We start from the raw sequence: 26007 nt of genomic DNA on the forward strand, positions 1-26007 counted from the left end.
TTTAATAGTTTATAAAGATGACTATTAAATAATGTATAAATTAATACCTTAGTTAACATGAACACCATTAGTAAATGATTACCAGACACATTAGTTAACTGTTAATTAAGGGTTAGTTAATGCTCATTAAGCATTAACTAACCCTTAACTTAGTGACCCTTATTGTAAAAAAGGTTTGTTCAGGTTACCTGAGCTGACTCTAACTCAGAGTGTTTTGGAGTAGAGACTAGCACTGAAGGCAAGACAGTTTACTGTGTCACAGTAACCTACATTTGGAAACAAATCCTCCTAATCAGGCTATTCACTTTTACTCATATCTTTACTGAATGGACCTAAACCCACACCACAACAATCTTTTCAGTATTTCTCTCTTTCTAGTTTGGTTGTTATATAATGTATTTATACATTATATTTCCACGTCCAAAATGAAGGCAGGCGCGGTTGACTCGTGACACATCTGCAAAGCCTCTGAAGCAGCCAGACTGTAACTAAACCACATCACTCTAACTTTGTTTTAACCAAGAATGTGTTTATACAAGGACATAGTGGGATAGTTTTGTCTCTGACTGTGTACGTATATAACACACAGCCATAATGAGGTTTACTGCACATGGTGTGTACATCAGCTGATGCAACTCAGATGACATGCATTCCAGGCTCTCCTAAACATTACTAAATGTTAACTAAATGTTACTTGACAACCAAAATAGTTCCAGTAAATAAATGGGCAAATTGACCCCTTAAAATTTCAGACTCTAAGGGCTCCTGAATGATAAGTACATACTTTATATACACTTCTTATTTGAAGAAGCCTGTGCTGGCCTGTATTAGAGGGGGGGCAGGGGGGACACCCTGAGGTCCTTGAGGGCGTTCCAGGGGCTTCCCAGCAAAATGAGGAATAATTTAATTTCACTATAATTGAATTTACTAGAAATGATCACAACTACAGAATGTATAAGAATGACTATACTAATCCTTGGTTTCACTCCCACAGCTATTACCATACATCACAGACAGTTCTACAACTTCAAACTAAATCATATGGTCCGGCCCCTAGCTATACTGCTGACCTTTTAACCCCCTATGAACCTGACTGACAGATCCTCAGATCCTCAGATCTCTATTGACTGTTTTGGTGCAGACTTATGACCAAAGCTGACCGGACGTTCGCCTAGGCCATTCGCCTTAGGCTCTTTTAAATCTCTTCTTAAGACTCAACTGGATACTCAACAAACTGGATATTTGCTGGAATTCTTCTTTCTTTCTTTCTTCTTTTTCTCCGCTAAAAGTGTCTGCAGCTCAAAAACCATAAGTCCTACAGCAGGCATCTTTGGCAGGTGGGCTCCTATGGCCCCCCACTACTCAGGCAACACGAACTACATCAGTTGGCCGCATGGTGGCGCTATAACAAGTAACTTATAACATCCAATAACTTCCGAACTGTTTCATAGAGAGAAAATTCTTGTGTCCACAGATTCTTTGGAAGATACTGAGTCCAACCCAAATATCACTTTCAGTGTCTGCCTTATTGGATTTTTTTTTTATCACTTCTTTGGCTAGGCTGTATATCTCATTAACACAGAACTTGGTGTGGACCATCTTGGGACCATCCTCTATTATAAAAGTTGCATGAAAGTAATTGATAATTGATCTAATCAAACACAAGTTTTAAACGCATGTTGAGCAGTGTTGCTTGAGCACACCCACAAAAGCACTTTGAGTTCTACCACTAGTGGGAGCTACAAATGCAAAAAGTTTCTATCGCATAATTGACCGCATTGTTTTTTCTGAAATTTTGTTAACATGCTCTAGGATGATGTCCAAGTCGACCAATGAAATTTGGTCATGATTAATGAAAGTGGGCATGGCTTATTACATAATAACCAAATGTCCATAGATATTATAATCAAAACTTCAAAAATGTGTTAAAACTCAGCCTTATGCGCTACAGAGTTGAAATTTTCAGGATGCCTCGGCAGAAGTGAGATAAATCTTTTGGTTCCTGATTTGACATCACTGATTGGGGCTGGCCAGAAGCGCAACATGCTTTAAAGTTTCAACTCAACAGTGCAGCAGCAACTTCCTACCCCATGTGATTTAGTATTGATTTATTTGTTAATGGAGAGCACTATGAAGCTGTAGGTGATTAAGTGGTTAGCGCACATTTATCCCTGTATTTATTTTCTCCTCAGCAAAACCATGACATCAGTTTGTCTCAGGGGATAAAGCATCAGCCTCTTATGTGGAAGACTGTGGGTTCAAATCCAGGCTTGTCACAAACATTAGTCATATTTTCCAATAGAAAGTTTATCGATGATGAATAACCTGAAGAATCTGTCATTCTGTTCTTTAGTTTCTTGTATGTAAAGCACTTGTGTACGTAAAGCACTGTAAACTCTGCTTTTAGATAAGTGCTATACATATAAAGTTTATTATGGTCATCATTATTATTATTCTAACATCAACTAAAATCTTCCCATGTGGACAAAATATGAACAAATGAGGGTCTGCAGTGTAATGTCTGTCTATGTGGGGGTCTGTGGTGAGAAAATATTTGAGAGGAAAAAGTCTCCCCCCACCCCACCCCCCGCCTCCTCATGTATTAATTAACTGGCTGGCATAGTAACACAGTACTACTGTAAAAGATGAAGCACAGAAAGAGGGAGGAATGGAGGGAGGGGAAGGTAAAGAGGAAGAGCCTCCCCCTCGGGCCTGAGTGGTTCCTCCTCTCTTCCCACTCCCACTTACCCACAGAGACACACACACACACACACACACACACACTATCCCTCACACACGCTCTCTCTCTCTCTCTCTCTCTCTCTCCCTCCCTCCCTCTCTCTCTCTCTCTCTCTCTCTCTCTCTCTCTCTCTCACACACACACAGACAGTCGGGGCAATGAGAGCAGCCGTTTGAAGCCACGCTCTCTCCAGCTAGGGGCTGCTGAGGAAAACTACTGGGTTTGACAAGGGTGGGGAAAAAGTGAGTGAAAAAGAAGAAAAGAAGAGGGGGAAAAAAAAAAACAGACAGAAAGTAGCAGAAAGAAGGGAGAGAGACGATGAAAGGGGGGGAAAGAGAGGGGCAGTCGGAAAGAGTGAGGCAGAAGTAGCGGCCGGGGCAGATAGAGAGAGGTAGGCAGATGCGGACGGAGAGAGAGACTCTTTACAGTTCAGCGGAGAAGAGGAGAAGGGCTTAACTGCACTTTTTCCTCCGCACACGTGGATTGGACTCACAAACAGCCTGGCAAGTAAGTCACACAGTGTGCATGTGTTTGTGTGTGCGTGTGAGGTGAGGGGTGTTGAGCTAACTGAAGTCTATATAATACCTTACAGTGTTCAAGGCTAAAGGTGTCAGCTTGCAGTAGCAGACTGGCAGGGAGAGAGGGGGAGGTGGGGGGAGAGAGAGAGAGAGAGGGGGAGAGAGAGAGCGGGGAAAAACACGGGGAAAGTGTCAAGATGATGAACTCGGACAGGTAAACACTCCCCCGAACACAAACCGCTTCTTCAGCGCGCCCCTGTTGAGATACTGTCGAGCCAGACCCGGAGTTCACAGGTCCTGTACAGCCGGCATGTGGGGCTGAATCACCCTAACCATAGAGCCAGCAGGCTGGGATAGATAGAGAGGGGGGGGGGGAGAGAGAGAGACAACACCCTGCCATGGAAGCCAAATGGGGCAGCAAACAACCTTGTAGATGCCTGGATTGTAGGCACCTCTGCTAATTTACCAGCCAAATAGTCTTGGAAAAGTACTTCAGAACTTCAAAAATGGCTAGTCTCCTGCCACAGTGGTTAGTGGTACAGTAGAATAGATAAACGTACCGCCCACAGGCAAAATTTCCAAGCATGGGGCTTGGCCGGTGTTCATTTCACACCTCAAACTAGGCTTAGACCGATATACGGTGCCGATATCAGCCTTTTATTAAGCATCAGATCTGGTCCGGTCAGTCTGGTCCACCTCTGACATGATGGATATGATGCAGTTTGATTGATTTTTATTGCGCAGTTGGTTATTACTACATTGGTTGTCTATGAGGAGCCCTTGTGTTTTTGTGTCACATGATGGTCTAAGTGCTGTTTCAGACAAGAATAGAAATTCTGGGGAGACCAGTCTTTTTTTGAATTTTTTTATTTTATGGTATGGCGATATTGAATATTTGCACAAAATCTCGGCTGCCTCAATCCAAAAAAATATCGGTATTGGCCTTCCAAAACACGTGGGTCTAACTCCACCCCAAACACTGTTGCACTGCATGAGAGGCTACAGCATGAACAATAGCGTGAGGTGTCAGACAGTTTCCCGGTTGTTATCTAACCCTTGTTTTACATCCAGTGCCTAAGAATCTAATTTCAGATCCGATCCGGAGATAGCTAAACAGATACAGGGAAGCTAACTAGACCAGCCCCTCTCCAACGGTGACTCTGTCCTGATGTCACACTTCCATTTTTGCTGAATTTGACCATGAAGTCAGCTAGTTCCTACTTCCACAAATGGTTTTTGTACAAGATGTGACTCCATGCTGTAGGTTGGAGTCAACTATTGGCACAGACTGAACACAAGCACAGATGGATGAGATGTTTGTGTGAGTTCTGATTGTCAACAACAACACTTAACACTCCCCTTGACTGACTGACTGACTGACCAGCAAGCCGGACGCCCTACTATTTGGCCAATAGAGCTTATGGATTTCACACAGCATGGTAGTTATGAAAGAATAGTTTCATTTCACTAGTATTTAAGGTTGCAATCACACCTACAGTTTGTTTTCTTTGGTGTGAACCGTAGCGGAGAAGTTTACATTGTTGCATTTTTGTATTTGGTTCATTTAAGTTCTCACTGCCCAATTACAAGTGAACCAGGGCGTGTAAACAAAAGTCACATGGACCCACAAGTAGCTCTTTTATTGGACAGACTTTTGGTGACCCATTTGGTCCAAACAAACCTGATTCCAGTTCTTGTAACTTTAGCTAAGCATGATGGACCTGTCTGCACTCTTCTTCTCTGGTGTTCATACCAGTTAAAAAAAACATGAAGAAATAGAATCAATCTAGACTGTGGTTTAGATCTTTCTTCATTCTGTCCCACAAACCTGAGGAACTGCTTGCTATCAGATGTTCACATCCTTCTCCTTATACCCATAAACCCTTGCGCTTTGGGGTCATTTGCTGCAGTTGGTTAGGATTATGTTCTCGCTCCTAACAACCCGCACTGCATTTCTCTTGTTAGAGGACTGAGACCAGCATTTTCAGGCGTCTCAGTGCCTTTATTTGGTGCCGCCAGAGTTTGAATGGCATTGTTCTCACCTGGCCACTAGAATATATAAGATCATAGGTTTCATTGCAATACAGTTATGCTTTTCTCTTTTTTTCTACAAAGAAGAGCATCTCAGATAGGGCTCCTGGGGTAAAATCCGATCAAACTGGGAATCAACCACCTCTCTGTAGTTAAACCTGAATGGACTATTATAGGATGACGTCACCATCCCCTACCCTGTACACTGTGGTCACCTGACTCGAAACACTTCTTCTTTACTCCGCTGTACAGTAGACAACTGTTTATTCACTGCACAGCGCGGCCTGTTTGCAGAAAGCATGCTCGCATTAAATGTTAACGTGGGATTAAATTTAAATTAAATTGAGTTAAATCAAATGGCAAAATGCTGAGACTTGATATTAAATATCACGGGACACTGTGATATGGTAAAAGTTTTGCCTCTGTGTTCCTAATAAAAGTTCTTAGATAAAAGCCATTGGACTAATTCATCATAAATCAACAAATGGAATCACATGGATCAGAGGCAGAGGTAAGGTAGAAAATACGAGTATGTCCAGTAGCCACATTGTCAAATGGATTTCAAACTGATTGAATGTTCTTCTATATGTACAGACGTATATGTATGGTTTTATTTTTCCACAGACAGATCACATCATTGTGACATATTGTAAGCAACTGCCTGTGGCTTTGTATGACAGTACTGTAGCTAATGTTCAACAGCTTTGGAGCTCATTGGTACATATACGTACATTAGCATTTGGCTTGTGTCTGATAACTTCCCACAATTTTCACTATGAATTAATACTGCAGCATCCCTTTAAAGTGGTAATCGATGAGTTCCTTTTATTTCTATTTTTAGTCTCCATCTTTGGTGCTCAGCGCTCATTGCTGTGGTGTTTCTGCACTGCTCTTCCCAGAGATCAGCTGTCAATCAAACAGTGTGTCCAGTACTGTGACTTTGTCTTTTTCTTTGGATTTTCTGTTGATGCAGTTTGAGTTTCTGTAGGTGGCGCTCTTTTCTTTGTCTGTTCAGCCATGGTGGCTATCACTGCTCATGCTAACTACCCAGTTCTTCTTCTGTTTATTCCAAACAAACACACCAGACATCTGCTGTTTAGAACAGCAAATGTAAAAGCTTTCATGAGCTGCCTATAGGTTTATTCAGTTACAGAAACTGGCCACAGAGAGAGTAGCAAAGCAGACATTTATTTCTATGAAAATGTTCCGGTTTAATATTTTAAGGAGCCTCGTGCTAACACAAGTCTATCCGGTGGTTATGACAAACAGTAAGCGAGCTCTTCTGCCAGCTACAGGGACAGCCGGCCAGACAGAGCTTCTCCTCATGGCGTGTGTAGTCACAGGACCGCTGGATGTCGAGGCTTGGCCACATGTTGTCAGAGCGGCCTATTGTTGGTTGACCCCAGTGTTCAGTCAAAATATGCTGCTGTGGAAATATGTGTTCAGCCCATTGTGTGACAAAGTTGCACAGACATCAGCAGCTTCCATGGTCAGGGGCTCTGCCAGGCTAAAGCCCCTCTATTATGGTGCTTTTCGCTGGGTCGGCGCTTACATTCACTCTGCATTAAATAGAGTTGAGCGCAGGGGGTTAGCCAGCATGGTGGACTGGGTGCTTTAGAGATGCAGCACACCGGTGTTTACAGTATACAATCTAATGATTTTTTGGCAGTTGTTTTGGATCCATGCCTGTCCCTGTTTTGGTCCAGTGATATAGTGGTAATTTAAAGTCAAATATGACCCCCAGACCATGATCATGATAAGGAAAATCACCACTAATATGAACAAAACTCAATTATATCTTCAGAAACATTCATTTATACTTCACATACCTCACATAACTCGCATCGGTTTGATACTACTGCCTGTGATGTATGCTATGAACTTGCCCTCATACAGAGTTATGTCGGCCTAAAAAGGTGAGTGTAATGCTAAAAATGGTCTTATGCAAATATTATTATAAGTTATTAGGATTCTTCCTGGAGTGGCCCATTTCTACTGGAAATATCTGAAATTCTGAAGATTCCTAGATTTATGGTTAATTTAATTATTTAAAGTTCAAAGCATTCCAGTGTACAGTACTGTATGTACTGTATATGCATTGGCCTTTTTGCTTTATTGGAAAGTCTACAGTGGAGAAAGACAGTTGGTTCTGACAATAGCAAGTGTTTCATTATTAATCAAGTTTCCTAGTTTCCATAACTTTTTGGCTTGGTATTGTTACACTGCTTGGTATCATGATACTGGCAGAGTATTGTCGTATTGATACTAATAGGTACTGTATCATGATGCTTGGTCTGGTATAATGCTGAAGAGTAAAACTGTGACATTTTGACAACCCAAGTCTGAAGCAGTGAGAAAAAAACACATCCACATTTGTGGTCAAACCTTCCTCTGTGTGTAGCGTTCCACTTCCAGGCAGCAGAGACCTAGAAGTGGAAGTTTCATTGACTAGTTCCTATAGGTTGTTCTTTGGTTCTTGTATTTTAAGCAGTATTCCGCAACATCCATGTTTTTTTGTGTATTTTTGGTGCTCAGCGGTCGTTGCTGTGGTGTTTCTGCACTGCACTTCCCACAGATCACCTGTCAATCAAACAGCATGTCCAGTACTGTGACCATTTACATCCTGATTTCTATTTTGTAGTTTGGCCGCATAACCTGGTTTGCACTTTACTGGAGTACAATAGACATTGAGACCAAGACATATAATGAAAATGTACAGTTCATGCACTGTAGGGAAGTGGCTAGAAACTAGCCAGAGATAATCATAATAAATTATAAAACAAGGGGAAATAATTCAGCTGACAAAGACTGCTCTATTCCTCTCTTGAGAACATGAAAAACATAATGCCGCATGTATGTGCGTGTGTGTGTGTGTGTGTGTGTGTGTGTGTGTGTGTGTGTGTGTGTGTGTGTGTGTGTGTGTGTGCTCTGTGAATGTGCTGAGACTTTAGATAGTGCTATCAGCTGTGGGCAGGTTGATGCATGCAGGTTCTAGTACTATAGATAGAGCGAACAGCCCCCTCCCCCTGAGGTGCCTCTTCTAGCCTGACTGCTCTGAAAATCATCATCAGAAAGGTTGACTTCACATACACACCTAAAGGAGCCGAGAAACATTTGGAGACTTTCTGGACTCTTGCAAAAAAGAGCTATTGTGATCTTATAATATATTTTAGAAGGATGCTATACAAATACCCCTTAGTCCCTATAGGAATAACATTGGAATGTTATTGTGATACCACATATATTAAATATTAAAAAGACATAAAAATATAAAGTAAAATAAAGTCACTGTAAATTCACTATTGATGATATAGGAATTAAAAATGATCATGATACAATTACTGTAAACCCATACTTGAGCAGGCTACCATACACACACACTAAAAGTCCATATTAAATACATCAGATAACATAAACCTGTATATTAATATCATAGTGATACTAGGGACATTTCCTGTAGACATAGTGAGGAGATTAAAAAAACCAAAAACAAACCCACAAAGCACAGTCAAGTCACTAAAAAAACACACAAATAATAAAAGGCCCTGTATTAATATTATAGGGGCATTATAGTGATTATTATAGTGATATATATCTCAATAGGAATGTTGCTGGGACATTTTAGTGCAACATTAGGAGATAATGATACCATAAAGCATGATAAGGTCTTAACTTTGAACTCATTACTGTGTCATAGGCTACACAGATACACTGGCACACCTTTCAAGTGACGACCTACCACCACAGACCCACTATGAGACCCTAGAAATATGATATAGACCTGCGCGCAACCGACACGTGGTGACGACGCACCATCCTCAGCAAATCCGACGGACGCGCAAATTAAGAAAACGGCAACGCGCAGCCGGTTGCCTGCCAGCCATCGCGTCAAGGCATAGACCTTAACGCTTCAGAGTTAGTTTAGTCTCCCAGCAGCCTTGCCCTGCCCGCCCTCGGTGAGTAACTTGCCATGGAAGCTAGACTAATTGAATCCCGGTTGTTTCCCCTTTCCTGCTAGTATTTTCTGACTATTTTGCGCAGTTGATCCCACAGGCTGTGGTAGAAGATATGTGTCGGCTACCCCGCGTGTATTTGTTGACTGATTACTGATTAACGCTTCTCTGGTGCCCTGTTTTTCAACTGTGTGAGTGCTTTGCATGTGGAATTACCTGTCGTGTGTGTGTGTGTGTGTGTGTGTGTGTGTGTGTGTTTCCCTTACAACTCAACACTGAAAGCGCACAGTGTCATAACATCAGCGGAGGGAGCGGATGAACTCACGTAAACTCATTTTACCCATAGTTTTATTGAGGGAATTAGTTTACCCACCTTTTTATCCTGACACAACATTTTTTTTAACATGAATTTATAGTAATTTGTATCAAACTGATGTATACAAAATTGGGTTTTTAAAAGCATAAATTATTGCTTTTCTGAAAGTTGAGTTCATAGGTGTGGTAGTTTGTTTGCCTCATGATGATCACCAACTTGAGGTCATAGTTTACCCACCTTTCACTTCCCACTATATCACTGATCCTTACCCTGGGGCTAAAGGCCCCTCCTCTGAGAAGATTTTTATTGTTTGTTGTGTTAGATATGAAGTGCAGAATTACATAATGGTTAATACTGTAGGTGGGGAGATAACAGCAGGGAGAGGGAGACCTGTGCTGAAAACAGACACTCCTAGACCTCCTCTCATTGTTGCTACCCTATTGTGAGTGATATAATACTGGACTTAAACCATCGGGACAGCTGGAGCCTCCTCAAGGACCCCGCTTTGGGAGCCGCTGTCCTAGACTCCGGTAGCATAGCTGTGCCATCAACAAAAGTGATGTTCTTCTAAATGTGACATTAAAACGAGACGCCACTCCATTTAAAAAACAATATATTCCTCAAGGTCTTGGACAGTCCAATTAACATTAAGTCAATATGGGCAGCTGTCTCTCCCAAAGCCAGAAACCAGACAACTTGGACTTGAACCTGTGAAAATCTTCTTGCTTGATAGAGAATGAAATGGGAAAGATAATAAAGATGACTGTGGGAGCGCCCAGGGGGGGATTTTTGGATGGAGTGTATTCCGCTTTAAAAGTGTGAAACGACTGTCTACTGTATATCCCTCTCATCGTTGTCGTTTCTCTCTTTTACAGATGCGATCCTGTGACATGCCAGCAGCACAGTAACCAGAGAGGAGGAGGAGAGGGGAGACGCACTTCGGGAGTTCTCGGGAGAGGAGGAAGAGGAGCACGAGGATGGTGTTTCTGAGCTGAGGGAAGGACGGCGTGCTTTCCCCCCTGAGCCGTTTCCAGCCCGCTCACTATGAGGGAGCGCAGTCGATGCTTGGAAAAGTGGAGGAAGATCGGTAACGGAGCCCCCAGTCTGCTGAAGAGCCTGACAAAGGCCTACTGGACTTGACGGCACCAGAGAGAGAACACAGTTGGTGCGACAGGAGGAGGAGGAGGAGGAGGAGGAAGGAGGGAGGGAGGTGAGAAAGAGGACAGAAGACAGAGTGAAGGAGGTGATAAGCAAGGAGATTAGATAGATGAAAGGAGTGCTAGAGGCAGAAGGTAAGAAGTCAAACCAGACGAGGAGAAGGCAAGATTGAGATTGAAAGGGAGGGATGAAATAACATCAGAGAAGACACAGGGAAGAGAGAGAGAGATAAAAAAAAACAGGGAAGGAAAGGAAGAATACAGCTCCAGGAGAGAGGCAGATCCAGCTGAGAGGTGCTGGTAGAATTCGCAGATCTTCAGAACTCGGCAGCAGTAGCGATGTTCGTGAATTTCCGTCGTATCCGGAAGTGTCAGTGCGTGCAGCTGCTGACCACGGGCCTGGTGCTTTGTGTGGTGATGGTGTGCTGGGAGCAACTGGACCACCACGTCGTCAGCCACATGAGGTCCTACACCTACCGGTACTTGGTCAACAGCTACAACTTCCTCAACACCTCCTTCGCCATCAACCGACGCCATCCCCACGGAAACGATGGTTCTGACAGCGCGGTCGGCGGGACGGTGAGCTACCCTTACCTCCTCAACCACCCGGATAAATGTATTGGTGGCGGCGGAGGCGGAGATGGGAAAAGAAGGGACGACGTCCTCCTGCTTCTGTTCGTGAAGTCGTCGCCGGAGAACTTCGAGCGGCGGCAGGCGATCAGGGACACGTGGGGCAACGAGAGCTACGTGTGGTCGGAGCTGGGCGAGAGCGTGAGGGTGGTGTTCGCCCTGGGCGTGCACCCGGACGCCTGGCAGAGAGCCAGGGTGCAGAGGGCGCTGCTCCAGGAGGACCAGACCTACGGAGACCTGATCCAGCAAGACTTCGTGGACACCTTCCACAACCTGACCACCAAACTGATCCTGCAGTTCCAGTGGGCCCACCTGCACTGCCCTCACGCCCGCTTCCTCATGTCTGCGGACGACGACATCTTCGTCCACATGCCCAACTTGGTGAGGTACCTGCGGGGTCTCCAGCGCGCCCAGGCAGGGGCGAAAGACCTGTGGGTGGGGCACGTGCACAAGGGAGCCCCTCCGATTCGCCGCAAAGACAGCAAATACCACGTTCCGTACGAGCTGTACCCCTGGCCTTCCTACCCGGACTACACCGCCGGCGCTGGGTACGTGGTTTCGGGGGACGTGGCGGCGAAGATCTACCGGGCTACGCTGGTGCTGAACGCCTCCATGTACATAGACGATGTGTTCATGGGGATTTGCGCCAGCGCCGTGGGGGTCTCCCCTCAGGAGCACGTGTACTTTTCAGGGGAGGGCAAGGCGCCCTACCACCCCTGCATCTACGATCACATGATCACGTCGCACGGACACGCCACGGACGTACGCTCGCTGTGGCGGGCGGCGACCGACCCGGCAGTCGATGGCCTCTCCTCTGGATTTATGGGTAGTCTGTACTGCACGGCGGTGAGAGTGATGCTGCTGTGTCGGCCGTATTACCAGAACACCTATTCCTGTATGGCAGCTTTCGCATAAACGGACTGCTGAGGATGTGGGGAGCTGCTGCTGAATGCAAAATGTATCGGCCGCGCTACGCTGCACACACACGCAAACAAATGGAACGCACTTCACACACATACACACACACTGATGAAAAACACCCACAAGCACTGCAGCAATCTTTTTTTCTTTCATGCTATATTTCAGTGTTTGCTGATGTTGTGTGTTTGCCCTGTTGGAATAAAGACCAAAGCCATTCTGTCAAGCAGACAAATGCACCTGCCTGTTCTTCCCTATCTGTGGGATCTGTTTTCACTCTGTATTGTAGTCACAGAGGGAAGAGATCCGTCAAACCTGTCCCAGTTATATTTACATAAGTGCCTCTGTCTACAATATATGGCAACTGCGTGTACATACAAGCACAACCACAGCGCTTGAAGTTACTGCCAGCCGCCAGACAACTGCTGATGAGTTTTCACTCTGGCCAGATTGTCTAAAATAAATACTCAATTGGCTGGTGAAAAAAAAAAAAATTAATTACCTGCATCTGTTTAGCTGATTACTGAGTCTATTTCCACATATTAGTTTACTTCTGGTGTAGTGTGACTGCTGTGTAAAGGCTGTTATGCAGGTTTGCTATATTATACCACTGGCATGTGCCACAAACTACAAAGTTGTCAGGTCAGATTCCTCAGTGAAAATTACTTGACTGTTGCACAGTTGCAGATAAAGCAGCCACAGTGTAACAGTAGAAGTCTGGCAGATTTGCACTCTTCTTTATATCTAGGGTGTTCCCAGGCATTTTCAGGGACTTGGATGGTTACTGATTAGGTTATGCCTTGAGATGGGGGAGTGAAGACTTGAAAAATGTATGTTAAACATGTTGGGGCAGATGTGGCTAGAGAACACATTCCAAGTCATGTAGAGACAATGTGTGAGGAATAGATGCCAAATATTTATCTTGAAATAATCTGTATTCATGACGGTTTACATTTCCAGCTTCCTGAGAGTTTAGACACCAAAACCTCAGTCACTGATCTTTGTATAGCTTTAGCTCTGCGGCGACTGACTCAGTCACCAGGCTGAGGAATGGCAGCAGACACTTCCTGTTGAGACATTAGCCAGTCTGAGGAAAGCCACATCCGGCCTGACTGCACGGGTTAAATGATGCCAGATGAAGGTTTCCCTCCAAAGATAGGCGTACAGAAAGCAAGGCCACTTACTCTGAGGGCTTACATTCACCTCAGACCTGGAACTGAAAAATGGAAGTGGTCCTCATGTACTAACGTGCTTGTACCTTTCTGTTGGATATTTTCATTTTAGGGGGGTTTGATACTTTTGCTCCACTACATTTTAGGCTTTTTTACTCCACTAAATGAAGGTGCAGTGACTTGTCATTTTGAAGAAGTCTGCAAAACATAAACATAAATCATCAAGGGTATTGCTTCTTTTACATTTGAACTTCTTGAGTTTGGGCTTGATTTTACCTTCAACACACTAAAGTAATTATGAAGAAACTCGAGTTCCAAAATTTAGCCAAATTGAGTGTTTGTCTTCTCCAGACAGATCTAGGTCAGGGTGGCCGCTCTTGCATTAGCAACAGATTTTCCTGGGCATTTAGAATTATAGTCTTATTTCTCCTCAGCAGGCATTTCCTGTATTGTAATTGAAAAACTGTATGTTAGCACTGTTAGCGTATAGCAAATCCAAATGACAGACTGCATCATCAAAATTGCTCCATTCATTGGTCTTTTATGAACACAAACACTGTGTTGTCTAATACAGTGGTTCTCAACATGGGGTCCGTGGACCACCAGGGGTCCTTGACAGTGTTCCAGGGGGTCCCCAGCAAATTGATGTATTGTTAAACTTCACCTTTATTTCATATACAAGAAGTTAACGCAGTTAGAGAATGTAGAAGAATGACTGTTTTGATTATAGTTTCATGTTATCTCTCTACCTACAATACAAATAGTCATGGAATTCTGGACAAAATCATATCTGACAATAAAAATATTCTCCGATTTGGATTTTAGAGACAAAATATCATCAAATGGGGGTCTGCGGCTCTAATGTGGACTAAATTAGGGGTCCTTGATATGAAAAAGATTGAGAATCACTGGTCTAATATATTGGGTTGCAACTTCATGTATGAGAAGAATTTCCTGATGCAAAACCAGTTGAGGGAGTCTCTGCCATCCTCCCTTCCAGACTTCAGTGTCCAACATCACAGCCCCCCCCCCCCTTCCTCTTCAAAATGGTTGGTTAACCAGACTGGAATGTATAATAACACGACTGCGCATTATCATCTTCGGGGAGAATTTGGCCTGGGAACGCTGTCAGAGATTTATTGCTACCAGTTTTCTCACCTCTGTCTCCCCTCTACTCTCCTTCCCCCCCCTCCTCTATTCCCCACACTCTCTGTCTTTGTCCTCTCCCTGCCTCTTTCTCTCTTTTTCTTCCACTCTCTCTCTCTACCCCCTCTCGTCGTCTCTCTGCCCCTTAACTCTTGTCTCCGCTCCCCGTCAAAATCCCCTTGATGTGTCTACCTCGCTGCCTCTCTGCTGCATCCACTTATGCTGTGGTTGGATAAAGAATGCTGAGCCAGACTGAATCACCAATAGCAGGCAGGGCTGGCTGGCATCATGACCTTATAAGGAGCTTATATACCGCCGGTGGGTCCTATTTGTTGGTCCTCAGATGGAAAGTATTTACTATTGGCCGTGCGCGATGAACTGAAATCTAACTAGGAGTAAAGTGATGTATTCAGCAGGTTATGTACTTGTATACTTCATAGACCCCATAGATAGGCATTTGAATGAATATATACTAAGTTTAGATATAACTGTTGTGGTTTCTAAGCTGGCCTTTCTATTCTTCATTCTCACGCTGTTGTCGCTATGCAGCTTCGCGGTGTCAGCTTAATGTGTCAGTCAGAGGAAATAGCATAGTGTGAAATTCTGCTCATGTTTATCTATAGCTTCCTCAGAAAACTGGCTGTTCACGTTCGTTCATGCAGACAGGCTAATGTTGCGGTTTATGCTGTTGCAACTGCATGGCCTCCACTGACAGGGTGTGCTGTGACAAATACTGTCAAAACTGTGAACGTTTTTCTCACATTTCACAAGTTGATACATTTCTCCTACAGATATAACTCGTCGGTGTAGGGTCAGTTCCTTTCATATTCAGATCTCATCTATTTATTATGTCTTTTGCCTTGAAATAAAGCACGTTTCAAAGACTTTTCCTCCGAGGTAACCCTGAAATTTTCTGAAAGTGTGATTGTCATGTGACGGGTCCTTTTGACTGCTTCTATTTCCAGACTACTGTAAATGGATGTACAGTTGTTCCATCGTCCCTCACATCACATATACTCATTACACTGTAATTATATGAAAGATCTCTGAGTTTGCCAACAAAGAGATGGAATTGCTTAACGTTCCACATGGCGTTTGCCTTGGAAAAAAAAAGTTCTTTCATGTTAATGTACCGCGGCTCTGAAGTTCACTCAGTGACATCGCAGCGCCATGTCACATTGCTCATTCTAACCACCCGTCCTGTACGTAACTGTTTATATTTTCAAACGAATCCAAGCAACCGCTCATAAGCTGACTCTCACGGAGTCGGCAAACACGGCTGAATGCAAACGCCATTAACTCCCTCCAGCCCGTTTTATTTTGCTTTCTCTGCTTCAGCTTTCTGTCTCTGGGCTTCAAGCCAATACCTTAAGATGCTCTGAATTTTATCAGTGGTTTTCAAGTTGCTCTGCATTTTTTTTCAGTTATCCTAAGACATTTCTGCCAGCAGGAGTGATAGGAAAGATGGAAGAGAGGGCTAACTGTGCTCTAGCCCACTGATTTACCAGGATACCCTTTATTTAGACTTGGGATTCCCTCTAAAAGCATAGAAATTCCTTAAAATCAAGGTACTTCATTCTGTTTCTGTAACTAAAGCCCAGTTCTGAAGTCAAGATCATTCATTCATTCATTTTCTCTACCTGTTTAATCCTGTTCAGGGTCACTGGGGGCTGGAGCCAGTTCTGAAATCAAGTTGAGTTGTGAACGGAAGTTTTCCAACTCGACTTCTGTCTCTAAAGCCATCCAGTCTCCATTCTCTGAGACTCTAGGTGCTTTATGGTGTTTCTGTAGTTAAAGCCCAGTGCTGAAGTCAAGCTGAGATGTTAAAGGAAGCTTCTTACAAGCCTTAAGCCTCGGGGCCTTCGATTCTCTGAGTCAGAACTACTGTTTTATGGCTGTCTGACCAGCGAAGTGTGTTCAAGAAGTGTGGCCCTAAAACCACGATCCACCATTTGTAACCTTACACACACTTAAGAGCTTGGAAATAGAGGGGCAGGATGCTTCCAGCCTGTAGGGGCAGCTCATGTTAGTGTCAGTGTGTGATAGTGGAGAATGGATATTATACATGACTGTCCTGTAATCATTCAGTAATGGCTGGGTAACACAGCAAGAAAACAGTCACCACTGTTCGAGAAAAATGTGAATTAGTTCAGCCTAATGTCCCCCGAAACACAAACAGTGTTTAGAATCAGCACGTTCAAGATGATAAAGTATCTAAATTAGGGACGGTTTTAGTGCTGCCACCTGCACTGGAATCTAAACCAGGACCAAAAGAGAGATGCAGCCTAAACCTCTAGTAAATTATCCCCAACCACCCCCAATGCAAATAGGCAACTTCATCCTTTATATCAAAAGAAACCAAAGGGGCGAGAGAGGAAAAAGATCTAATGCTGGGATCCAGCTTTCTCTGGACTCTCTGCTGATTAGGAGACAGTTTGGGATTTTGTCCTTAAGTTTTGATTCGTCACTTTGTCTGTGGAGAAGATTTCCCGCCAGTGACCATGACAACGCCATTTGGGCAAACAGGGTGAATCTGCAGAGTCTCAAGTAGTGAGGATGAGACACTCTTTTCTGTTGCAGCCCCACTTTCTGTTTTAGGTTGATAAGACAGATGTAATTTTTACATAAAAAAAAAAAAATCTCGCCTCGTGCAGCTTTAAGGACATTTATAGATGCTGCTGTCAGCCTGGGACAGTCATATGCTTGCACTCAACAGATGAAGGGAAAGCATTTAGAAACATTCTAATAGTAAAGTCGTGATTTGCTCTGACCTGGCTGGCTCCGCACAGTGTGTAGAGTGAAATTAGAAGTGGATACATTCCACACTGGAGTCCTACACCACTGTTTGCACCTAGCCGCCGGGGCGCTAACAGTTACAGCACCTGTATCTGAAATGTGTTCATCGCATACCCAATCCAAGCAGTAAGTGTCATCCAACCTAACCACATTGTATACTGCTGCATGCAGTGAGGGGAAAAATACCAACTATGCCTTTCAACCCGTACTCAAATGCTGACGGATATCTAATATGATGCTGCTGATGCTTTCTGTGACTCTGGGCTTAACTTTACTATCACCCATGTTGACTTAATTCACTTAAATGCTCCACTGTTTTGTCAAGTGACATAATAAAATAGCTTTCTGTTCTGTCCTTACCTGCGTCTGTTGGACAGACTCTCTTCTGTCTCATTGGACACGACGACGTGGGTGGAGCCTCCTTGGCTTGCCTCATGCATCACCTCAATCTGGACAAACACACACACACACACACGTTTGGTTAGTGACAGTTATAGGGACAGCGGTACATTATGCCTTAAGTAGAGAATACCACACATTGACTGGATTTCTGCTATCCTCAGGAGACAGTTTGGGATTTTGATCTTAAATTTCGATTTCTCACTGTAGTCAGAGGAGATTTCCCGCCAGTGACCATACCAACACCAAAATCTAATAATAATGATAATAATTTGAGCAAATAGGGTGGATTTACAGCTTCTCACTTACAAGAGATTTGGGATTTAGGCTGATAAGACGGGTGGATTTTTACATAAAAATCTTCCCTAGTGCAGCTTTAAAGTTTGATTAAGTATAATCTCATCACAGGGGTTGGTTTTTATAACCTCTATTTACCGAGGGGTGACTGAAAAAAATGCATACCTGCTCTTTTTTGTACTGTTACTAGGGCTGAACGATTTTGAAAAAATATCTAATTGCGATTATTTTTACTGATATTGCAATTGCGATATGATTTGCGATATTAGAGGGAATGATAATTTTTACATCATTATTCTCATTTTCATTGAAAAACGTATTAAACTGATTATGGTGTGATTTTTGCGGGGATCTGTACCAAACAAAGATGTTTTCTTAAGTCTGTAGAATATGATGTGTAGGCCAGGACATGTCTGCAGCACGACAATATTTCATTTAAAATGGTATTTTGACACACATTTCGCCTTTAACAAATATTGCGCCTCCTGCGATTTGAAAATTGCAGTAGGCCATATTGCAATTTCGATAAAATTTCAATTAATTGTCCAGCCCTAACTGTTACTTACAAGAAACTGCCCAGTACAACCACAGTCTTCTACAGTTGGCTACTGAGCAGCTCCACTGGTACAGTTGGAGGCTCTTACAATTCAGTGTGCGTTCATTTAAGTATGTTTGAAGGAGCTTGCTGCTTCTGAACACAAGCAAAAAGAAACTACTTGTGATTTTTGGCAGCGCGATCCTCAAGTTCACATGGGGGGAGACAGAGAGGGAGAGGACAATGAAACGTGACACCCAACAAGTAGGACTTCCTGTAACCACCAAGACCTGCTCTGTCTGTCCTCATCAATTATGGAAGACGGTTTTATGGTCTAACACACCAACACTATCACAACGGAGACAGACCCTGTTTGTCAGCAACACAAAACATCCCCAGGGCATGCATCCGAATTACGTACGCTATAAACCAATTAATGAGATCAGAGCCAAATCAGAGCATGGCACCAAACAGCGGCAGGGTGGCATACTGATTAGCGAGACCCTCCTTCAACCGGAGGGCTTCAGTGCAAAGCCACCGTCCGCCCTGCTGAAGTGTCCTGGAGCAAGACACCAAATCCCTACCAGCTGCAGGGCTGCTGGTCTGCAACTGAACCCTGACCTCTGACCAGAAAGAACAGGATTTTCTTCTTCAGGGGATCAATAGAGTATCACAGTATAATAACAATTCTTAGTGTGCTCGTGCTTAGCCAAATTGACTAAAACCCTGAAACATCACCCATACTGATGAGGAATTTTTTGGAAGTTTCTGTCACCTTCACTTAACAGAAAAGCTGCTTGTTAGCATTGTGAGGATTCCTTGTTGAAACCAATGGGTAGCACCCTGTAGTAAGAGGCAGCCGGTGATTTGAATGAGGATACTGATAGCAATAGCCAGCCATTTTTTTTTATTTAACTGAAGTGCAAATACAGAAGCTTTTTTCTCCACACTGTAACAAATGTCAGGTAATACAAGAAATAACAGAATTAAAGCTTGGTAGCTTTGCAATTTTTGGACACTGGCGTTCCCAAATGGCAATGAGAGGCAACTGTTTGAATTTTAAGGATTTAAAATTAAGGAAGGTCAGTAAACTGCAGGCAATGTGCTCATGTTTACCAACCCGGACGGTCTGTGATAATTTATACCAAAGGATACCAAAGAGACGAGAGAGGAAAAAGATGTAACATTTGAAAAAAATTGAAAAAAAATTGTCTTAATTTCTCTCGACCTTGTGCTCACTCGCTGGTCTTTAGTATTCTTTTTCTGGTTTTCAGAAAAATACGATTTAAAGTTAGACTACACTAGACTAAATAACTTAAGCTGGATATTGTTTAGCAGTATAGCTGTGAGGTGGGAGGAAAACAGGATACCTTGATGCCTCCCTTGGCCTTGCGTATGTTCTTCTTCTTGTTGGGATCAGCTTCGGCCGGCTGCTTGCCGCTGTTGGAGTTGTCTGAAGCTCTGCGAGCGAGAGCTGAAATGGAGGGAGAGGAAGAGAGCAAGTGTAAAGGTAAAATTAAACACACAAATGCAAACACACACTTATGCTGCATTCAAATTGCGGCCTAAAAAAAGTTGGCATCACCTGAGGTCAACCACAACCGCAACCTGCCTTCTTGTTGCCATATTCTAATAAACAAGATGCTCGATCATTGATATGTTAAAAAATTATCTGTTAAATAGCACTGTGTGATTTCATATGATTTGATTTCATTAAATATGATTTCCTCTGTAAATGAAAAAGAAGCCAAGCAGAATAGGATTAGCCCAGCCAAGCCTAAATTTGGCATTACATCTATTCCACTTGGCTCCAAAATGGACTAGCAATTTCTTGCTTATTCAATATACTATTCAATATATTATTTTATCTTCGTTGGAAGAGCAGACAAGAAGATCTGATGGACAAACGTATGTAGCGACATCAATTTTAGTTTAATATTCAATGTCCGGTTTGTCTTCACTTCCATGGCAGAAGGTAGAACTTGGGAAAATTCAACTTTTGTCCACACTTTTGTTGTGTCTGCTGGCCTGGTAGACGGCACCTTCTGCCTGTTTACCGTCATTCTCCTGTTGAAAATAACAGACTCTGACTCACGTTGCTGGGCTCCGGCGGTCCTGGAGGGGTTCTTCAGTGAGGGCCGCTTGGGCGAGGACTCGGGGCGCGGCGCGACCGGCTGGACGGGCCTGGTCTGTTTAGCCGACAGCTTCTTCAGACTGACGTGGCGCTTCTCGAACATCTCCTGGACGTCCTCCAGCCGCTTCAGCGCCTTCAGGACGTTGGCCTGCAGGCAGAGGACAGCTCAGTGGCAATCTTTCTTTCTCTTTCTGTTCTCCATCTTCTAGTCTTTGAGATGTTCTGGACCTTGTGTACGTGTGCGCCATACCTTGACATCCTCTGACAGGACAACCTCATACTGGTTGTGGATGTTCCTGAGTTCGGTCAGCTGATTCTCCTCGGCCGTCTCCAGGAAGCGCTCGATGTCGGACAGCGCCGACTCCGCCCCTTCCTGCGATTGGCACTTGTCCACGGCCTGGGAGGCTAGCAGGTAGACGCCAGACTCACACCACTGGTTCACCTGCACAGAGCAGAGACACAAACATATCTTAAAAGCTACTCTGGGCAAGAGTTTTAGGTAAAAATGTGTCTTATCACCACCAGTCACTAAATCTCGGTGTAGAGTTTCAGCAGAGAAGAGCATCCCATCCTTCCTAATTGAGATGAATGAGTGATGAATCAAAACTTAAGAGTGAAATACAAAAGTGTCCAGAGAAAGCTGGACTCACCAACTATGGCTGAACCTCTTGACCTCCCCACATACTCAGAAGAAGACATTTAGTTTACTGACTGTGTAGTAACTGCACCCACACCGTCATTGTCATCACACATCTGAAAGGGCCTTGCATCCTGTGTGTGAGCCTTTTCCCTGATAACGGATCAGGAAAGTAGATGGAAAGTGGTTGGATCGTAAAGGAGGCCACTGACCTCTTGGTAAATCACTCCATTTTCACCCTAAGAGCTGGTATCAAGGACCAGACCTGGTAAATATACATAAAACACCAACGCTCAGCCCTGTCTTTGGTAATCCCCAAAGAGACAGAGAGTCTGAGATGACACCCATTGGAATGTTGCCAAAATCAAGAGAAATCTTTGATACAGACTCATGAAACCTTGGGTATCACATTGTGGTGGACTCTAATGTATATGACTAATTTTATGTGTAACTGTGATGTTTTATATAATAGTTATTTACGTTATTCAATTTCTTTATCTTCACATGGGGCTTCGATAGCCATGTTTGGTATTAAAGTGTTCAGGAATTTGTGCTGAGTTTAATAATGTTAATGTTACAACGGTCAATTATACTGGATAGATCTGGGAACCAAAATTAGGGTTTCATGCATATGTAATGAGCCGTAAAACTAGACATGCCAGCCCACGCACACACCCCTCAACTGATCACAACAAAACCAAACACACACATTTCCAATGCGGATTTCATGCACTTTACGTGGTCGCGACACGTGTGCTAACGGAGTCTGACAACAACTTTGTTCCAAAGTTTGTCTCCAAAGACGGACTCAACTGCATCATCATCATCAAGCCAAGTAGAAAGCCTGTTTCAGTGAAGAGAGCCTTGCTGCCTGCCTATCTGCCTGACAAATACACACACACACCAGCACATGTGTCCTGCCTGCTACAACCTCACTATCAGCTATCCTGCTGAGTTTAACTCTGAAGAATCATCTGAACCTCCAGAGTGGGTCGGCGTTAGCCTTGAGAGACCCACAACCCTGTCCACCCTGTGTGCTCCAGCGTGCGTGCTTCACCCTGTTGCGGCCTGCTGAGATCAACTGAACAGACGTCGGATCTTCATCCTCCGGCTCCTCGTCGAGCCGAGACTCCTCACAGCCTCCCGGCCTCAGCGTGCTTCATCTCCCTCCGGACCTCCGCTGGTGTCGTATGTACTGATCATTGTCCGCTGGGCATCATATCATACATCACACATAGCTATTCCATTACATTCACACTTCACACACATATCACACACTTTATTACGGCTCCCTATAGTTATAGTAGCCTAACCATTCAGTTATTCAAAGATTCATTTGAGTCAGTTTTCCAGGTAGTTATACTGTCGCCCCTTTATTCCTATCTTGCTGACTCATGTCTTCCACTGCTCATCTTCCATGATTGTGTCTGCTGAAATGTTGGTTTAATTATCAGTATTGCATATTTACATGATCATCTATTCCTATTGCTATTGATTCATCACAATTCATAGGTATACCTCTTGTATATACTGTACTATATTCACTTGTATTTACCTGATTATTGAGTGTGCTTTAGTTTAGTAATAAACATATTATCTTGCATAAAGTCACCTCCTGTGTTCATTGTGTGGGTTTAAATTCAAACATGCCCAGAGTTCACTCCTTCAGATGAGACCTGTTGATGCTGTCTGTTATCTGGTGCCCCGTTCTTAATTCTCATTGAAGCTAACGCTATATTATATTGATATCAGACACCATTAATACCTACCACCACTACAGCTGTCACCTTACAGGATTTTTGGATAATGCAGTCCTCCAAATTCAAACAGTTACTTCTCGCTGCTATTTGGAGCTGCCAATTTGCCCAGTGTAACTTTCAATTTCAGGCCAATTATGAGCTGTTATAAAGAAATGAACACTGAAAGAATGAGGGAAATTTTTTTTATTTGGCATGGATTATTTATATTATTTTGTTGAAGTGTAACCAAATCCATAAATCTGACAAGGAAATAGTCTGAAAGACTGAAAATGAATGATTTCTCCTCTCTACTCACTCTACTAGCGTTAAAAAACTTCTATCTATCCTTAGCTTATTCTATTTCCTTTTAAATCCTATGAAAATAACAAAATCAACAATGCGTTTGCTCTACTCCCGTTACTTTCTGACTTCCCACGTACCGTTTTTAGCCTTCAACCCGGAAGTCATTGGCTCCAATTGTAAGCTAAAAACCTTGAAACACAGCTCACAAAGACATAGTTTACATTTAAAAAATCGCTAACTGTTACCACGAAAAGTCAGGCTGTTGTAGTTATTACCAAATCAAATTCAAATGGGAACAAATTCTTCATTACTATTTTCGGTGCTATAGAACTACAGAACTGATGAAATATGCTGCCCAGAGCAGCAGCATGGCTCTTTGACATGTTTTTAATTGTTTTTTTAATACAATAGAGTACTATGGCTGCTGGGACATGGCTGCATTGGGCACCGGCTACATGGACGAGACTTGTTGGCAAAACAAAATCATTGCTGATTTTGTTATTTTCATAGGATTTGTTGACAGTACGCAATGCATTAAAAAACACCAGCCTTATCCTTTAAGAGTAAGGAGGCTGTAATGTATTGCATTATAAGAACAATATAAGCATTATAAGAAAATTGTTTTCCTATGTGTGTGTCCACTCCTCCCCATGAGGTTCAGGTTTGCAGCAGAGGAGCCATTGTAGTGATGCAAAGTTGTGTGTATTTTAATAGATAAGAATCTCTTATAAACTTATATCTAATAAACTTGTTTTGCATTGTAAACCAGAAAAAAATTGTTTGCCACATGGTTGAAAACATTCAGATTTTTTCGGTGCGGTTGCAGGAGGGAGTCTTTAACCAAATAGTTGCGTTACCAGCCACATACCCTACAAATAGATTGTCTGTGTCTTTGGTGACAGACTAGTGAGTCATTGAAATCGTTTGAACCTGCGCTCAAACGGAGTGGATTATTTACATTATTTTGTTGAAGTGTAACAAAATCCATAAATCTGACAAGGAAATAGTCTGAAAGACTGAAAATGAATTATTTCTCCTCTCTACTCACTCTACTAGCGTTAAAAAAAACTTCTATCTATCCTTAGCTTATTCTATTTCCTTTCCTTGCACTTTGCTCTTACATGTTTGTTCTATTATTACAGGAATATTGTAAGGGCATTAAGGCTCCAACCTTCGACCTCCTGAATATTGGCTGTAATGTTGGTAGTCTAGGAATTGAAGATTATTCTACTGTTGAATTCAAGAGCATCAGCTAAATGCTTGAAATGTAAAAGTAAATATTCAGTGGAAGTCAGGTGAATATCAGACCTCTTGGTTGCTGTGTCATATTTTGATTCATTTTATTTGTGTTTAATTCCATTGTTATTTAAAGGATAAGGCTGGTGTTTTTTAATGCATTGCTTACTGTCAACAAATCCTATGAAAATAACAAAATCAACAATGCGTTTGCTCTACTCCCGTTACTTTCTGACTTCCCACATACCATTTTTAGCCGTCAATGTGGAAGTCACTGGCTCCAATTGTAAGCTAAAAACTTTGAAATGCAGCTCACAAAGACATAGTTTACATTTAAAAAATCGTTAACTGTTACCACGAAAAGTCAGGCTGTTGCAGTTATTACCAAATCAAATTCAAACGGGAACAAATTCTTCATTACGCTGGGGACTATTTTCGGTGCTATAGAACTACAGAACTGATGAAATATGCTGCCAGAGCAACGGCATGGCTCTTTGACGTGTTTTTAATCGTTTTTTTAATACAATGGAGTTCTATGGCTGATGGCTTCACTGGGATACATGGACGAGACTCGTTGGCAAAACAAAATCATTGCTGATTTTGTTATTTTCATAAGATTTGTTGACGGTACGCAATGCATTAAAAAACACCAGCCTTATCCTTTAAGAGCAAGGAGGCTGTAATGTATTGCATTATAAGAACAATATAAGCATTATAAGAAAATTGTTATCCTATGTGTGTGTCCACTCCTCCCCATGAGGTTCAGGTTTGCAGCAGAGGAGCCATTGTAGTGATGAGATAAGATAAGAAGATAAGAATCTCTTCATAAACTTTGCATTGTAAACCAGAAAAAATTTGTTTGCCACATGGTTGAAAACATTCTAATTTTTTCGGTGCGGTTGCAGGAGGGAGTCTTTAACCAAATAGTTGCGTTACCAGCCACATACCCTACAAATAGATTGTCTGTGTCTTTGGTGACAGACTAGTGAGTCATTGAAATTGTTTGAACTTGCGATCACAAGCAACAGAAGAGGCAGATTCACAAGGAAGATGTTTGTCACACCACTGCAAACATGACAAAGGGCGACTGTTGGACCAATGCAAACCAGAAATTTGACTAAACCAGAAGAGAGTTACTAGCCCCACATTCATGAAGTGCATGAATTCTGACCTGAGATCAGTTTGCTTCTTATATGGATTCCTCACCACACACTTATTGGCATGTTTTTTTTAGGTAACTAAAAAATTGAATCATTACCATTTTTATGGTTCCTTTTGAAACCAATGGATACCTCCATACTTTACAAACTTTGCAAAGCAGTAAAAAACAACAACAGAGAAAATCAACAG

General features: G+C 42.8%; 2 protein-coding genes across 3 annotated transcripts in view; one reads left to right on the forward strand and one right to left on the reverse strand.

Moving 5' to 3' along the window:
• The window catches only part of mcf2l2 (MCF.2 cell line derived transforming sequence-like 2), a 124938-nt gene that overhangs the window by 48235 nt on the left and 50696 nt on the right, over positions 1-26007 (reverse strand). Inside the window, exons 12-15 of the mRNA XM_071528542.1 lie at positions 20993-21184; positions 20704-20890; positions 19979-20082; positions 17738-17826 (exon numbers count right to left, since the gene is read on the reverse strand). Coding sequence (XP_071384643.1) covers positions 17738-17826; positions 19979-20082; positions 20704-20890; positions 20993-21184 — 572 coding nt within the window. The remainder of the gene's footprint in view (positions 1-17737; positions 17827-19978; positions 20083-20703; positions 20891-20992; positions 21185-26007) is intronic.
• LOC139651578 (lactosylceramide 1,3-N-acetyl-beta-D-glucosaminyltransferase A-like) lies at positions 2891-12537 on the forward strand. Of its 2 annotated transcripts, none has more exons than XM_071528543.1 (2): positions 2891-3247; positions 10434-12537. In XM_071528543.1, exon 2 carries the CDS (start codon positions 11055-11057, stop codon positions 12258-12260), a length of 1206 nt encoding a protein of 401 aa, XP_071384644.1. In that variant the 5' UTR covers positions 2891-3247; positions 10434-11054; the 3' UTR covers positions 12261-12537. The 2 variants fall into 2 exon arrangements, with proteins under 2 accessions (XP_071384644.1, XP_071384647.1); XM_071528546.1 differs by lacking the exon at positions 2891-3247 and adding an exon at positions 5586-5800.

This window comes from Centroberyx affinis, unplaced genomic scaffold (assembly GCF_046629955.1).
Source record: "Centroberyx affinis isolate AG114_WGS23_722 - 3 ecotype Tasmania unplaced genomic scaffold, CSIRO-AGI_Caff_v1 ptg001688l_1, whole genome shotgun sequence".
NCBI lineage: Eukaryota > Metazoa > Chordata > Actinopteri > Beryciformes > Berycidae > Centroberyx > Centroberyx affinis.

Bases quoted from the DNA above. Each gene is read 5' to 3' on its own strand.
- LOC139651578 (XM_071528543.1), top strand. From the start codon at position 11,055: ATGTTCGTGAATTTCCGTCGTATCCGGAAGTGTCAGTGCGTGCAGCTG.